At 40.5% G+C, this 17,399-nt stretch overlaps 1 protein-coding gene across 1 annotated transcript; it reads left to right on the top strand.

Moving 5' to 3' along the window:
* The first annotated feature begins 296 nt into the window (after positions 1-296).
* Positions 297-14,414, top strand: LOC114566013 (dual specificity protein phosphatase CDC14AB-like). The gene is made up of 13 exons (XM_028594353.1): positions 297-374; positions 3,532-3,607; positions 4,007-4,099; positions 4,209-4,288; positions 4,404-4,470; positions 5,314-5,376; positions 7,204-7,291; positions 7,572-7,802; positions 9,103-9,241; positions 11,429-11,660; positions 12,073-12,164; positions 12,576-12,716; positions 14,366-14,414. Exons 2-13 carry the CDS (start codon positions 3,560-3,562, stop codon positions 14,412-14,414), a joined length of 1,323 nt encoding a protein of 440 aa, XP_028450154.1. The 5' UTR covers positions 297-374; positions 3,532-3,559.
* The last annotated feature ends 2,985 nt before the right edge of the window (positions 14,415-17,399 follow it).

The following is a 17,399-nucleotide window of genomic DNA, read 5'->3' as shown; positions in this document are numbered from 1 at the left end:
TGGGAAATGGTGTGCGTCTGCTTTGACATATGTTTTTCTGTCGTTTATTGGCTGTGTCCTCGCAGGTGGTACCCAATCAGCAGAGACATGTCTGTAAACTCGTGGTAATCAAAAGGGCAAAGTGCTTGCACACACAACAGGGTGTTCAATGCACCCGTTTAAAGGTTCCTAAACTGTCAGTGCGCCATGACGGACAGCAATGAGCTGCCGAATGCCCCCCACTGTAGGACTAACTCTGTCTGTCTGTCTGTCTGTCTGTCTGTCTGTGTGCTGTACACAACAGATCGGCTGTACTTTACCACTCTGCGTGTCAAACCAAAGAATACAGCCAACACACACTACTTCAGCGTGGATGAGGAATTCATATATGAGAGGTAAGGCAGTGATACAGAAATATATTTTTTGCTTTTGGCAGGTGCTCTTAATCAGGTCTGGTGACACAGCAGTGCACCAAAACAGTGAAAGGTTTATGATAAATCATCACTTTATTTAAAGATGCCTGATAGAGGATCAGCAGGTATCATCCAAGCACTCTAGAAGATTCTGATAACGAAGTATTTTGGAAATCAAATCAGGTTGTGTGGTCTGTATTCACTGTGTCGTGTGCAAATTCATATAAGCTGTCATTAGGGTGTGAGCAGTGTTGTTATTACTGTGAATGATGTTGAGTTCATGTAAATTAGTCTTGCATTGCCAGACCTATCTCCACAGCGCTGTGGAGTAAGGTCTGACTGCACCACACATACATTCTGGGATAGGAGAAAAAAAAAACGCTCTGGGTTGTTTTCATTTCTTTAAACCAATCACAATCGTCTTTGGCGGGGCTAAGCTCCGGACGCAGCGACGGTGGCTCTGCTAAATAGTCTCGGGAAGGAACTTGTTTGGTGGAAAATTTGCACCCCGCAAAAGAAAACGCCACATCCAAAATTAAATGAAGCTAATTGTTCAAACAATACAGTAACGTGAGCTATTTAAATTAGGCAAGGCAAGGCAAGGCAGCTTTATTCGTATAGCACATTTCAGCAACAGGGCAATTCAAAGTGCTTTACATAAAACATTAAAGAGCAGTAAGAAAACAATTAAAAACAATTTAAAAACATTAATAAACTAATTAAAAACATTAAAAGACAAGAATAAAATTGATAGTGCAGTATAAGAATAAAAGTTACAGTGCAGTATAAGAAATTAAAGTTAATAAAGTAAATTAAATAAATTAGCTGATACATGGTTAAACCTCATTAGCGCTTACCAGTGTATCGCTGTGTGTACTTCATCCACAGCAATCCCACCAATTGCTCCCAAAAAGTCCCAGTTAGAGAGTAAATGCTGTAAACATGTTCTTTGTAAATCTTTACAATCATTCCCTGAAAGAACCAAGCAGGCCTGCCTTGTTGCACGATCCACATTTTTTCCAAAACTTGCTATTTTCAGCGTGTAGCTCGCTAGCTCGAAGGCTGTTGTTTCCCGTAGTTAAGGGATTATGACAACACACAGAGTGGAAGGTGATGTCAGGCTTTATCCTGAAAATATCCTGCCAACAAGTTGTGAAATGACCGGATGAAGAGCTTAGAGGTTATTTGTTATTCAGAGGGGTTGACCATCTGCAAAGCAGGTTGTTGCAATAATCTAATCTGGCAATGATGATAATCATAACTCCTCGATGATGATTCAGGCTGTCAGTCTCTTTAGTGTCCTAGACGTGATATTTAACAGACCATTGCTAATTAGCGTCTCTGCCGTATCCAAAAGTCGGTTAGAATTGCCTTGCTTGCAAAAAGATTTAAAAAACTCTCCCTCACTCCTGACACATTCAAGTACAGTGGGCCAAGTTGGAAGTCTTAATTAATTTAATTTAATTTACTTAATCACACCCCTGTCATCCTTTCCCTCCTCCCTTCTTGCCTTCCTTTATGATTGGCCAAAATAATGCATTTAATAGGAAAGCCTTTTCAGTTAAAAAAATCCTGTATGCAGGGCCAGGGTTAGAAGGGACAGGATGGCACCGCACCACCCCCCTCTGAAATATGACTGCTTCCTCTCCTATGGTGCCCCACCAATCCATTGGGCTAGAGTGCTGTCAACTGACTGCATGTTCTGCCAATTTCCCCAGTCCTCACATGACCAATTAGCCTAAAAAATGTGTATTGTATTCGGATATACTATTGGTTTAGAATGAAAACAAGTTAAACTAATAATGAATGTGATGTTTTAGTTAGCATAATTATGTTGTTCTATCCAATCCAATATTTCCTCTATTTCTAAGCAGATTTTCTATGCTGTATTCTGATAAAATCCCCACCCCCCACACACACGACTAATTAATGGTCCCCCCCTGTGTCACCCCACTTAACAAATCCTGGAATCGCCCCTGCCTGTATGGTGCAGTAATATGTGTAAATTATATTGAAGGAGACTGATGAGGAAATACTCAGTTTGTTAGTCGTTTGAATTCCAGGCTGTAACTGCGGCCCGTGCATTCCCTTACATGTTCAGCCAGTGGTTTTGATAATAGTGTAAGATATAGGTCAAGATGAGATCAGCGAACAGCTGTGCCCTCGTGATGGAAAGAGATTTAGGACAAACACTGGATGACACTATTCAAACTGGATTTGCAATCATTCCAATCTACCATTTTTATTTATTTATTTTTTACATGTAATGAACACAGGAGATAGTGTTTGACACTCCACGTTCCCCAAAATATTACAGAGGTGAACTCAGTGTAAGCCTGATTGCTTTTGTTGGCGACCCTTTCTCTGTTCTTGGAGTGACATTAAAACGCAGAAAAACAAAATTTATTTGCCATTCATGAAAAGAATAGGCAACATGGTGCATATTACATATTACTCAACTTCCTATGTTAAAAAGAGATTATTATGTCTGAGGGCATTAATAGCTCCAGAGTTTTTATTTTATTTTAAATATATGTTATATATTTACAGTTTTTATTTTGCTTTTAATAAAACACAAAGCATACATCTCCATGAAACCCCCACTCGTAATCACCACTTTTCATGAAAATTAAGACAAGATGAAATAATAACCATCATATTCAATACAATACAATAAAATAATAACAAAATGGACACCTGTTAACGGAATAACATATTACAGTATATAAATGACAAAACAATAAGCACATAAAATAGGCCTCTCCACAGTACATGGTTTTTTAGGAGCCCTTCAGAAAGCACAAGTAGATATGAGATTTTTTCCAACGCTGCCGCTCTAGCTATCTCACAAGCCTACTCTTGGATTGAAGGCCCCCCTTCCTTCCTTCCTCCATCCTCTTAGAAAGCATCTGTCTAAAGTTTTATTTTGTGAAATTTAATCAAACACACATAACCAAGGAGCCACGTCTGATAAACGTTTCTTTACACATATGGACATTAGGGAATTTGGGATAGGGTCTATCCTTAAAAAAGCAAATATTTCAATGTGCAGGGCTTTCATACATGAAATTGTATACATTTTTTATATCTGATTATATTTGAAGTATCACACATTCATCTGTTTCTCTCTGTTTTGCAGTTTCTATGCAGACTTTGGGCCCCTCAACATGGCCATGCTGTACAGATACTGCTGCAAAGTCAATAAGAAGCTGAAGGTAACAGATGCAGAGCTCTACTCATCAGATCATACAGTTTTCAGCGTGATCCAGAATGAAAATCTGCGGAATTTAGACTGTTTTTCTTCTTAACGGTGGAGATGTTTTAACATTCTGAGTTGTATATACAATATATCTCAACTTTTTTTTTTGATTTGCTTAAAATCGGCGGAAAAATCGGCAGAAATCTGCAACCGCTTATTCAGTGTGGCCCTGCTCATCACATACCTGCTATAGAAAATCTAAGGCGGCGGAGACTTAACCCACTTTCTTAGGCTGACATAAAGCTCTGTTGTGTAAATTCATATTGTGTAGACTTTGGGCAACTAAATCACATGTGCTGTTGTGTAGTTGTTACGGATTTTCCGTTGATTTGGACTTTTGTTTTTGTCCCTTCAGTCCTTCACACTGTCTCGAAAGAGACTGGTCCACTACACCAGTCATGACCAGAAGAAGAGAGCAAATGGTGCTCTGCTCATTGGTGCCTACGCTGTAAATATCACTTTAATTGTCCTTCTATGCTTCTATTCATCCTGGTAATGTATCTGCCTGTCCTTCTGTCATTATTAATAATACAGTATAAATATAATCTTGCCTTTAGGTTATCTATTTGAAAAGGAGCCCAGAAGAAGCCTACAGGACTCTGATCTCAGGAAACAACACAAGCTACCTGCCGTTCAGGTAACACACACACACACACACACACACACACACACACACACACACACACACACACACACACACACACAATGGCGGATAGTGTGGCTATTTAGCATTGTGTATGTGTGTCCCACAGGGATGCAGCAGCGGGAGAGTGCTCCTTCAACCTCACCGTCCTCGACTGCTTACAAGGAATACGCAAGGTAAACAACCACACAAAGCCACAGGGACTACTTAAAGCTGCAGTGGGTTAGCCTAGAAATCTTGACCCCCCCTAGTGGCAGCAAATTTATTTGGCAGCCAGGGGGGGTCTAGGCACTCTCCGTTGACTTTCAAGCTGCAAAAACCAAATTTTGGTCAGGCCAATCACATCGTGTATAGAGTCGGTGGGCGGGGCTTATGGCTGCTGCTGCTGGGAACAGCGGACTTCTGGAAGACTTGGAGTTCAGCTTTTCTCTGATAAAAGAACAAAGAACGGCACAGAAATCATTCTTAAAAAAGGAAGATGTGTTCGGAGTTTTGCCGACCGGATACGGCAAAAGTTTAATCTATCAACTAGCTGCGCTACCTTCGTCGTTGCTCTGGTTGGTTGTAGCGCTATCCTATTACGTGCAGAGGGAATTTGAAAGACAACCGCTTATCCCGCCCCTCGGATCGAGCTCCGTTCCCAGACCCAACATCTGGATGTGGGTCTGGCTTGTCAGGCTAGCAGTGGGTAGAACGCAAAAAAAACCCACCAGGATTTAAAGTAGAGTGAGTCGTCTTCCTGCAGCTCTCCCTCTCCCCTCTTTGTCGCACAGGTAGGACAGCCAATAGGAAAGCTCTCTGTCTCTGACATGACCTGTGATTGGCCAATAACTCTCCTGTGACAGCTAGATTATCTAAAGCCTGAGAACAGAGCCAAGAGGAGGTCAACTAGGCCTACTATTTTAATTTTAAAAGAGAAAAAAACAAGGGTCATGAGGAGAGAAATTACATCACAGTGTCATACTTTATTTAAAAAAATAAATGCCCTGAATCTGCTGTCCTCTTTGTCCCTCATCCAGGCATTACAGCATGGTTTCTTTGACTTTGAAAACTTTGACGTGGAGGAATATGAACATTATGAGGTGAGGAGGGTACACAGTCACTACACACACAGACCCACTGGCATTACGGTTAAAAAACCGTAATGCAATTAAAAAACATCCAAGTCATTGCATGTAACAATAAAAGTCTACAGATTTATGTGAAAGACAAGGAGCATTGAATGTGTTGAGACGGTGTAGCTGTAGCTCAGGGCGGGGCTAAAATCACCTTCTTATTTATTTAAACTTTATTTAACCAGGTAAGCCGTTGAGAACAGGTTCTCATTTGCAACGGCGGACTGGCCAAGAAAAGCATAAGCGTGCAAGACAACATATAGTTTCACATTCAATACAGTACAAGAATACAGAATACAATAGGCTACATGGAGTGCAGATTAAGTAGGCATTACAAAGCCGGTGCAAAGTGAAGTGTTAAGTAAGTCGATGGATATGCAAAAGTGATATGGTAATAATAACACAATATACATGAAAAGACAGTCTATATCACTGCTGAGATGTAGAAAAGAGTCAAAATACAGTCAGTGCAAGTTGTGGTTTAGTTAGTGATGTAGATCAGTAATAACACAGTAAACATGAATAGACAGTCTATATAAATGCTGAAGGTAGTAAAGAGTCAATATACAGTTAGTGCAAATAGCGGTCTAGGTAGTGATATAGATCAGTAATAACACAATATGCATGAATAGACTAGTCTATATTAATGCTGAGATGTAGCAAAGAGTCAATGTACAGTTGGTGCAAAGTGTGGTCTACATAGTACTGCAAATAGAAAAGTACAAGTAAAGTTGTAATTGGTTTTCCTCGGATCTATCAAGACACAGCTGACCTGCTTTGGGACTGCACTAATCTCGCATTGCCAGACCTTCTTCCACAGCGCTGTAGAGGAGGGTCTGGCTAGTCCACACAACATTCTGGAATGGGAGAAAAACATGCTCTGGTTTATTAGCATTTCTTTAAACCAATCAGAATTGTCTTGGGCGGCGCTATGCGCCGGACGGAGTCACGGTGCCTCTGCAAAATAGCCACGGGAAGGAACTTGTTTTGGTGGAACATACAGTATGTGCGTTCAAAGGTTGTTTTAGTTGTGCAACAGAAAACTCAGCTTGGACGGATAGTCTAGCTAGCTGTCTGGATTTACCCTGCAGAGATCTGAGGAGCAGTTAACCACCGGGACGGAGCAATCATGGAAGTGAAATGTCGTGAATATAGACTAGGACTGCACTAGTCTCACAGTCAGAAAATCTGAACTCCAAGTCTTCCAGAGTCATGGCCAAACCCGATTTGAAAGACCTCTGTTCGCCCGGCAGCAGCAGCCATCTTCTTTGTTTTCAAGTAGCAGGGAATTCACGCGGAACCGTCGCAACTCTGCCATCATTATGTTAAGCTCGCCCACCGACTCTATACACAATGTGATTGGCCTGACTAGAGTTTGGTTTTACCATCTCGCAAGCCAACAGAGAATTGCTAGATGACCCTGGCTGCAAATTACATTTGCTGCCGGTAGGGTGCGTCTAGAGTTCTAGATTAAAACAACTGACAGCAGCAGAGAGAAGAAGAGATTTAAAGCAGGGATGCCATGCTGTGATTGGCTGATGGAATTCATGGACAATTCTGGTTGGTTTAACTGAAAAGTGAACCCCACCGAAACAGCTGATCAGTTTAGGAAGCGAGAGAGGTGGATGAAATTTAGAAGTCTTCCTGAAAGAATTTACGCTGAGCTTCTTTTCTGAGCAAAGTCGTGTTACGTTTATTACGTTTTTTACATTTGTTACGTTACCTGTTATGTTACACACATGGGAGTGCCTCAGTCACACACTGCATCTCCTTCTTTTCTCTCGGTGTTTTTAGCGAGTAGAAAACGGGGATATGAACTGGATCATCCCAGGGAAGATTCTGGCATTCAGCAGTCCTCACGCTCACAGTAAGATAGAGAACGGTGAGTCCGATTCCATCAAAAACCTTTTCTCCAAACCAGTGGGTTAAAAATGTTTTCCCCAAGGGCCCACCCCAAAAGTTAGATTTAATTAAATTCATTAATTTAAAGTCAGCATTGGAAGGTTTATTCTGAACAAAGGTCCACATGACATTTTTAACCACCATTGAATTGTTTGTTTGTTATATTAGTCAGGTACAGATTATATGAATGGAAATGTTTCATGTTATTATGTATAACTACTTTTCCTCAGTGTTAAGAAATCCTATTGATTGTTTTCCAGGTTATCCTCTCCACGCACCAGAGGCGTATTTTCCATACTTTTGCCAAAATGGCATCACAGCCGTGGTCCGTTTAAACAGGAAGTTGTATGACGGCAGGCAGTTTGAGGACGCAGGTTTTGAGCACCATGACCTCTTCTTCCTGGATGGGACCACGCCCTCTGACCTCATCATCAGGCGCTTCCTGCATGTGTGCGAAAGTACTGAAGGAGCTGTGGCTGTGCACTGCAAAGGTACGAGTGGATTTGTGTGTATTGATTTTTTTTGGTAGTCCGGATCAACGGAAGTAACCTGGTCCTACCAGACTCTGGTCCATTAGCTTGGTCCTACCAGACTCTGGTCCATTTCATTTGTACAGAGAGTCTGGCCACTCTCCATTGACAAGTGTTAACTTCCTTAAAGGCGGGTACTCTGTTGAAGTTTAAAACTATTGGATCTGCCCAGAGCCACTCTGGATCTGACGTAACCAATCACTAATGTTTGGTCGTGACGTATGTCAACAACAACTATCGGCTTAACATCGCTAGCATTCGCCTTAGCCAACTCCTTCACCATTAACGGAGCAAGCTGGAAATTCTAACTTGTCCCGAACCCCCGTGGGGAGGAGGACCACGACATCATGGCCCCCCGACACAACTCAGCAAAGATTGGTCTTGCTCAGGCTTTAACTTCTGGATATTCGGCAGCGTTGCCACAACAGACCGAATGGCTTCAGTCGCATCTTTCTCCGCCACCATTACAGAACTACAATTCAAACTAGCGCACGTCCTGAACGTCATCATTCTCAGCCACTGCCTCTGTTCACTGATTGGACCGGTTAAGATTTGGCCGGAGAAAACCCACGAATATACCACAAACCCAGACGGTGTACTAAAGGGAAATGAAAATTGAGCGGAAGTACGTAGGAGGGTGGAGCCGGGCTACAACGGAAGTACATTTCCAGGATAGTTGCTATTCTCGAACTCTGTTTCCTTCTGGAAACAACAACAAACTTTGATTTAGCAAGCTACGCGCTTTTGTATCGTGTACAATTTGGGTCGTGCAACAAGGCAGGCCTGCTTGGTTCTTTCTGGGAATGAAATGTAAAGATTTACAAAGAATATGTTTACGGCATTTACTCTCTAACTGGGACATTTTGGGACGGATTGGTGGGATTGCTGTGGACAAAGTACAGCTAATTTAAATAACTCACGTTATTGTAATGCGTGAACTTCATTTAATATTGTATGTGGCATTCCCGAGAATATTTTACAGAAACACCGTCGCTGCGTACGAAGCTTAGGACCGCACAAGACGACTGTGATTGGTTTAAAGAAATGAAAACAACGCAGAGCATTTTTTTTGTGTGGTGTAGCCAGACCTTACTCCACAGCACTGCAGAAATTTGTTTTTAATTTTTTCAGTCAAAAGGCTGATGTACACTCAATGTATAGAGAGAAGTGTGTTGCAAGTCTAGGTCTTAAACTTTCTCTTCATTTGTTTCAAACCTGTAACTCCGAACCTTCTCTTTTGAAACATTTCATCCAATCACAGCTGGCCTGGGCCGTACAGGCACTCTGATTGGCTGCTACCTGATGAAGCACTACCGGTTCACTGCAGCGGAGGCCATTGCGTGGAACAGAATTTGCCGGCCTGGATCCATCATTGGTCCCCAGCAGAACTTCTTAGAGGAGTGAGTTTCAGTCTCAGTTGCGGCTCTATCGCTTGTTTTCACCTTGGAGAGATGGCTCTGAGGATAATCATAGACAATTCTGGACTAGTCATTTTGGTTCAGAGTGAAATGCATTGACAGCTGTTTGATGGATTGCCATGGTATTTTGAGAGGATGAATCCTAATGACTTGACATTACTTTTTTCTTTTTTTACAGCGGGACCAACCGGTCTAAATTTCCATTTTATGATAGTAGACATTAAAATGTAATTCCTGTCAGCCTCACCTATAGTTTAAGATTAAAAGATACAGCTGTTTTTTTTTTATACTGTTAATCTGTACGGGAAATGCGACTATCTTGACCCTAACCATTCGAGGTCAATGCCTAACCTCAACTATCACACATAGAACGGACCAGGTTTCCAGAAGGGCTGCAACTACCAATTTTTGTTCATTGTCGATTATTTTCTCGATTAATGGATTAGTTGTTTGGTCTATAAAATGTCAGTTAAAGGTGAAAAATATCAATCAGCGTTTCCAAAAGAAGAAGATGATGTCCGCAAATGTCTTGGTTTGTCCAACTTGGTAAAGAAATTAGAAGCTATTCATATTTAAGAAGCTGGAATCAGAGAGTTGTTATTTTGTTTCATAAAAAAAAAGATTCAAAAGATTAATTAGTTTAAAGCATTAGTGTGTAACCTTTTTATTATTAATGAACGTCCATTACATTCAAGCCATTGCCAAATGAGTTGCTACAAAGCTAATTAAGATCAGCTATCAGCTCCACACAACTCTCGACTTTCGCGCGCAGAAAATCGAGTGAAGATAATTACATCTTCTTCATATTTTTTAATCCTCCGTGTTCTCCTTGGTTACAAGCAACTGCGTGGAGTGGGGGGGTGAAGTAGGGGGGTGGGGGCGGTGCGCCATCACGGAAGTCTCGTATCATGTGGATGCGCTGACAGCGTTGTTGTCATTACTTAGAATTCCTCATGGGGGTGACAGAAACTACGCACTATAGCTTTAGTAGTTGACAACTCTTTGCAGCTCTAGTTACAGGTGTGAACCATGAACACACACACACACACACAAAACAATAAGGTCATTTATTTGGACTCAATCTCACATACACCGTCCTGCTGCATTGTCATCATGAGGATGGTATCTCACAGCTTTGCAGAGCCGCTAACATGGCTGTAGACTCCTAAAGTCCTGTTCAGGGTCAAAGCTTGTTTAGCCAGTTACAAACGACGCAAGTGTGTAGTTAGATATTCACTTATTTCCATAAGAATTTCCTTTAGTCAGGTGATTTGTGCTGGTCCTACTAAAATTATGTAGGAGACAATTCTGCGTTTCATTTTTGTCATCAATTACTGCATGCAAAAAATACTTTCGACCAGCAATCACACCTGACTCAAGAATTTGACAGATCAATGTACAGTGTGTGTGTGTGTGTGTGTGTGTGTGTGTGTTACCTGAACGGCAGGTAGCTTGTGTTGTTTCCTGAGATCAGAGTCCTGTAAGCTTCTTCAGGGCTTCTTTTCAAATAGATAGCGTAAAGGGAAGATTATATTAATACTGTATTATTAATAATGGACAGAAGGACTGGCAGATACATTACCAGGATGAATGGAAGGATGAAAAAGGACAATTAAAAAGATATTTACAGTAGGGCTGTGTTTGATTGAAGAAATTCTTAGTCGACTAACACTCATTCAATTGTATCGACTAATCGATTAGTTGATTTAATCGACAGATCTGTAAATCTGAGTTTCTCCGCAAAGAGTCATGCAAAAGGATGCAAATATTGAATAAGATAATAGCCTCCTTTGCATATTTAAACACATTTCAGAAAACGTGTAATACAACAAATAATCGCCTTAATGAAAGTAATCAAAGTAGGTTTCACGGTGATATCTATTAGGCAAAATGTCAACCCATAATTCTTGTGTTTACCAGAGATGTGCTCGTACGTTTCATACGTTTAATTCAGCATGAAAAAAAGCATAAAACATCTAACTAATCGACTAAAGAAATCGAAGTTGACTAAGACCAAAACGACCGATTAGTCGACTAATCGACTAAGAGGGAGCAGCCCTAATTTACACCAATGAGAAGAGCACCATTTGCTCTCTTCTTCTGGTCATCACCTTTCCAGACAGTGTGAAGGACTGAAGTGACAAAAAGTTTGTGTGTGTGTGTGTGTAGGAAACAGCACAGTTTGTGGGTCCAGGGTGATGTCCATCGCTCCAAACAGAAGCTCCTCCAGCAGAGGCTGAGTCGCCGGCAGCAGCTCCAGCAGCTGCGTCAGCAGCAGCAGCAGCAGCTTCACAGCGCCGACTCCGAGGGAGGGAAACAGGAAGCCATGTCCCACCTACTCTCCAGCATGGACGACCTGTCAATCAACACCACCCTTTATAAATCATACAGCTTGGATGAGGTGAGGGGGCCGAACTTTCTGGCATCTTTGTATTTGTTTTTGTGATAAATGTTTTATTGATATGTACATACATGATATAGAATGGGGTTACACACTGATGGATCGCTAATAAAGTATGTTCACAAATAGTGCGTGCAAGCAAATGTATATGCATCTAAAACTAGCGATCAGTGACGAAAACAACTCAGAAAAGTAATAAAATAGTGAATGAAATAACTTTCTGGCCTCTTTATTATTGGTCCCCTGTCAATGATGATAGCAATACCTAAAACTATAAACAGACAAGTGGTTTATATTTACAATATGTTCATTTTAAGACTTTTTCTTGAAAGTTCAACTTGAAAAATGTTTTCTTTTCATACTGATATTACTCTCGTTCTCTCTCTCAATCTTCCCGTGTGTGTGTGTGTAGAATTACAGTGGTGAAGGCAGTCTGTCTCAGGGAGACAAACTGAAAGCACTGAAAGGAAAACGACCACCTAGATCGGCCTCCTCCTCTTCGAGGTACAACTCGATCATAACTATATTGTACTACGTACAAAGTGAAAAAGCCCAAAGTCCCCCCCAAAGGGACTTACCATCTCCAACAGAAAACACTGTTCACAAACTGCTCCAAACAGCTCTATTGTAGTCCAGCCTTTACTTCAGAGACATGTGAAATGTGTGCAGAGCTTTTAAGGATTACATCTTATCATCAAATATTTTGTCATGACACATATACAGTTCAGTCATGTTTTGTATGCGCAGCATAAAGTTATACTTGTGTTTTCATTAGTCAATTGGTGTGGTTTTGTTAGTTCAAATTTTCCGCTCACATTTTTACATTATGCTGGTATGATGGTTAGCATTCTATTTAAATGGTTTGGAAAATATCAAAAAACATACCTCTGTTCTAATGTGTTTTTTTTTATTCAGGTTAAACCTGTCCAAGGCCTCTCATTGCTCCATCCTCCCACCCCCAAAGTCCCCCAGAGCCCCCCTCTCCTTGCCCTCTTCTTCCTCCTCTTCTAAGAAGCTGGTGCGAAGCTCGTCTACCTTCGCCACGCAGATCAAAAGGTGAGTGTCCATTTCTTGTTCCATTTAAAATCAGGGCTGCACAATTTATGGCAATTTTATTGTGTTATTGTGTTATTATTAGACATCCCGGCATACAAATCCGATCCTACAGACTAAAGAACAAAATGTTTGTTTGGTACAGATCCTCGCAAAAATCACACTATAATCATTTACATTTTTTATTTCATTTTAATTATTTCATAAAAAGGAGAACGGACTGTTCACGCCTCGCCGTTGTCCATTATTACCTGACAATGGACACCTCGTCGGGCATTAACCCTTACATAAATGATCATGGTGAATCATATTGCAATCGCAATATCAGTCAAAATAATCGCAACTAGATGTTTTCCTCATATCGCGCAGTCCTATTTAAAATGCACTTTTGAAATGCAGTGTATCAAAACGATACAGCACTAACAGGTAAATAAGCTGAAACATTTAAAAAGAGCACCCCGACTTATTGGGACTTTGTCTTATTTGGTGTATCCCCCAGAGTTAGACAAGTCAATACATACCCTTCTCATCTCCGTGCGTGTTGTAACTCTGTCTGACGCACCCACCGCTAGCTTAGCCTAGCACAGATCATGGAGGTAACTGGCTCCATCTAGCCTACTGCTACAAAGAAGTGACAAAATAAGGCCAACATGTTCCTGTTTACATGTTGTGATTTGTATAGTCACAGGGTGTACAAATAACAAGGTCACATGAGACACAGCCATCTTCTAACCGTATACATACTGGGAACTATATTCTCAGAAGGTGAAGCACTGCTACTTGGGCGGAGTGATATTACTCCAACTCTGAGTGAACTCCAGGAGAACTCTCTGCTCCTCACAACGAGGCTTCTGAGGTGCTGCGAGCAAATCACTCCGCCCAAGTAGCAGAAGTAGCAGTGCTTCGCCTTCTGAGAATATAGTTCCCAGGATGTATATGGTTAGAAGATGGCTGTGTCTCATGTGACCTTGTTATTTGTACACGCTGTGACTATACAAATCACATTTTGTCACATATTGGGAGCAGTAGGCTAGATGGAGCCGGTTACCTCCAGGATCTGTGCTAAGCTAGGCTAGCGCTGGGTGCGTCAGACAGAGTTACGACACGCACAGAGATGAGAAGGGTATGTATGGACTTATCTAACTCTGGGGGATACGGTGAATAAGCTAAAGTCCCAATAAGTCGGCGTGTTCCTTTAACTGACCACTGTACAGAAATGTGTATTATTTCTCATGTCATCCTCCATATCGTCACCTTCCTAAAATAATTGCCTAAGTCATTTTTTAACAAAAATGATTTTGTTGCCCAGTTTTATTTTTTGTGTTTTCCGAAAAACCTGAAAAAATTACTTTTAACAAAAATGATTTCTTTGCCTAAATCATCTCCTCATGGTGCTGGCCACCTCTGGTAAAATTGCCTACATCCTCAGTTGAACAGGTCATGTGATTCTACACCTTTAGTAAAATTGCGTATGTCAAGCATGTGACTTAGGCAGTTTTATTCTTTGTGTTTTCTGAAAAACCTGAAAAAATGACTTAGGCAATTATTTTAGGAAGGTGACGATATTAAATATACAAAGGAGAAGCCTCAATCAATAAAATGTAGAATTCTAAAGCAAATTCCTCTTTCTCTCTCTCTCTCTCCCTCCCCAGTCCCTTCTGCCTGAATCTGTTCCACACCAGGCATGCTGCCACTCACTGACTCCAGTTCTTCGAGTCGACTGATGACGAAGTCATAAACCGGACTACCAACATGCTGTGGTTGTCTAGGCCTTAAACATTTTATCAACCCTTGACTAATGTTTGGATTATTTGTAACTGCATGGATTCACAGAATCAAGAGTTTTGTAGAGTCAACTTAAAGTTAAAGTGGAACTATTATGCTTTTCCGTATTTCCTGTCAATATCTATAATGTCATAATGTTGGATTTTCATAAACGTTTTAAATAATGAGGTAAAGTTATTTAAGAGAAATCCCCATGAGCTAAAACGTTCCGATTTCCGACTGTTCTGAACGCTCCAGTTTCAACAGTTTTTTCTACTCTAGGCAGTAAAAGATGTAATCTTGGCTGACAGTGTTAAACTCTCTCCAATTCCGGGTCACATTACTCCGGAGGGGGTGGGCGATCACAGAAGGCTTGTATCATGTGGATACTGTCATTACTTAGAATTCCTCATGGGGGCGACAGAAACTACGCACTATAGCTTTAATTGATGAAATATTTTTGACAAAAACATTAGCAAATGTTTGTCTTGAAACAAGCAAGGAACGCCGAGTATGAGCCGTTATATGCATCTACTGTAGGTCAGTACAAATCGAATGGATCAAACAAAACAAGGCACAGAAACATTGGATTTTTTTAGTTGCCAACACTACTTTTGGCAGCCTAAAAGGTCATTCGTGCAAGTCTTTTATAAAGGGAAAATGCATGTATTGAAAATACAGTATTTGTTTTGTTTTATTTATTTTGAATGCTAATGTGCTACGCAAATGCTGTTCAGTTTTCCAAACTGAAAGCCGTTAAAATTACGAAATATATTAATCTGGTCATGGGTTATGTTTGACCATCGCTGCTGATGTTTTAGGAGTGTTTTGTCGAATCACGGGTTGATTCAAAAGAAAGAAAATGAGTCACTTGAGGTATTCAAATGAATAAGATGGCTAGTCTTGAGTGATGCTGCAGAGATTTATTTTTTTTTTTTTTTAAATGAAGAATAAAGGTTGCCGTTGATGGAAAAAAATGATTCATGTGACCCTTGGTTATGCAGGCAGAATGGGTGAAAGTGGGAAATTCATGATTACATCAAGTATTGTTTAAGATTTAGTGATTAAAGGCTTGATTTTTAAAGAAGTTGGACAGTGGTAGTACCTCATTCATTTTTGAATTTTGTTATCAAAAAGTAAGATGTGTAGGACACAACAGAAGTTAGGGAATGAAACCCTCCATGCAGCCAATGTTGTCCTGGAAACTGGTGACACCTACATTAGAAGTATACAGTAGATACGAAATATGCAGAAAAGTATGTGAAATGTAATTTAGTATGGGACACATTCTCTGAAAAAAATTTCAAGTGTCAATCATTTCTTTGGACCCATTGATATAAATTGAGTGACCATTACATCTCTGAATATAAACTGCACCAATCAATATTACTTACGTAACCAATAAATTAAATTAGCATTTTAGCATAGGCCCACTTCAGCAGTTTGTAATGTGCGCGTGACGGATGTGTAAGTTAGCAACTGTTTACTAGAATGTTTGCCCTAACAACTTTTTAAGGTCAATCTTAAAAACAGTTAATGGTGCTTTAATGCCTCAATTTGACTTTTTCTTTTACTTTGGAAAAGCAAAGAAAACCCCTTTAAAGCTTTAGTGTAACCCAAACTAAACAGATCAAATGTATAAAATGTAACAAAAAATGCAAAACCTAATCATAGAGTTCTTGATTGGAATCAAAAGTGCCCATTTGAGACTGTATTGTATTTCTGCAAAGTTGTTGTACGGCTGCTTGTGTTTAAAAATGTGTGAAATTAGGCTACTTTTGTAAAATGAAAAATGGGTTTTGTGGAAAAACATTTTTTTACGTTCTTCAAAGACATTGTAGCCTTAATCAGTACCCTAACTCAGCACTTGTACTAAAACACTAATGTTTGACAGTCATCCATAAATAAACCAGTTCCATGATTCCCCATTAAAAACAACATAAAGACTCTGTACTCTTCATCTTCTCAGTAACACCAGGCATATTTAGTAGTCTAGCCATCTCCACTGCAATATCCAGCCCAACTGAGACAGCAGTATGAAATCATTTCATGTTTGAAAACAGATGATGATAATGAATGAATGAAATTTGGTTTATGTCCTGAAAGTCAGAAAGGGACTGCATTTTTCCTTTAGGGAAACCAAAACCCAAAGTATAGAATGAAATATTACACTGACTCATCTACCGTTTTAATGTTTCCACATCAGGACGATGAGCTGACAAGTTGAACGTCATCGAAGTAGAACGGACCCACCGCGGTGACGTTTTTTGGCGGAGCTGTTCGTTTAATAGTTGACTCGGAAGAAAGTGAACGTTTTGACAATAAACTCCATCAACACAACAGTATGTGGAGTTAAACTGGACAGGCCAATAACCTCTGAATAGTTCTACTTGTTGTTAAACTGCAATGTGAGCGGCAGCCAATAGACCTTTTTCACGGCAGACATGTTGACATGTCATAGTAGGAAAAGCACAGGTGTATTCAAACCCATTAATGATGGCTGCATTCCACTTAGGAGAGGCCCTGGTATTAAACCATTACTGATGGCTGCATTCCACTTAGGAGAGGCCCTGGTATTAAACCATTAATGATGGCTGCATTCCACTTAGGAGAGGCCCTGGTATTGTACATGCTGACTCACTGAAATAGCTTACTGGGACACTTGATGGAACTGAGCCATCGTTAAGGTTATCAATTTCAGCTGGGCTTTTCCTACTATGACAAGTCAAAATGTCTGCTGTGAAAAAGGCCCATTGGGCAGTGCATTATACAGGATAATTTAATAAGCAACCGCGACTAAATTGTGTGTCTGCCCTATTTCTGATACCGTGGCGGCAGAAATTTTGCAATGGCGGGCCGCCACTACAAAATCAACATAGAGGAAACACTGCACATTTGCATAGATCAATAAAAGGAAACAGG

Source organism: Perca flavescens, chromosome 12, assembly GCF_004354835.1.
Source record: "Perca flavescens isolate YP-PL-M2 chromosome 12, PFLA_1.0, whole genome shotgun sequence".
Classification (NCBI taxonomy): domain Eukaryota; kingdom Metazoa; phylum Chordata; class Actinopteri; order Perciformes; family Percidae; genus Perca; species Perca flavescens.
This window is presented reverse-complemented; position numbering and strand designations above follow the sequence as displayed.

Excerpts from the sequence above, each read along its gene's own strand:
- LOC114566013 (XM_028594353.1), top strand. The coding sequence starts at position 3,560 with ATGGCCATGCTGTACAGATACTGCTGCAAAGTCAATAAGAAGCTGAAG. Across the intron at positions 5,377-7,203 it reads AGGAATATGAACATTATGAG|CGAGTAGAAAACGGGGATAT; the intron begins GTGAGGAGGGTA and ends CGGTGTTTTTAG. Across the intron at positions 12,165-12,575 it reads TCGGCCTCCTCCTCTTCGAG|GTTAAACCTGTCCAAGGCCT; the intron begins GTACAACTCGAT and ends TTTTTTATTCAG.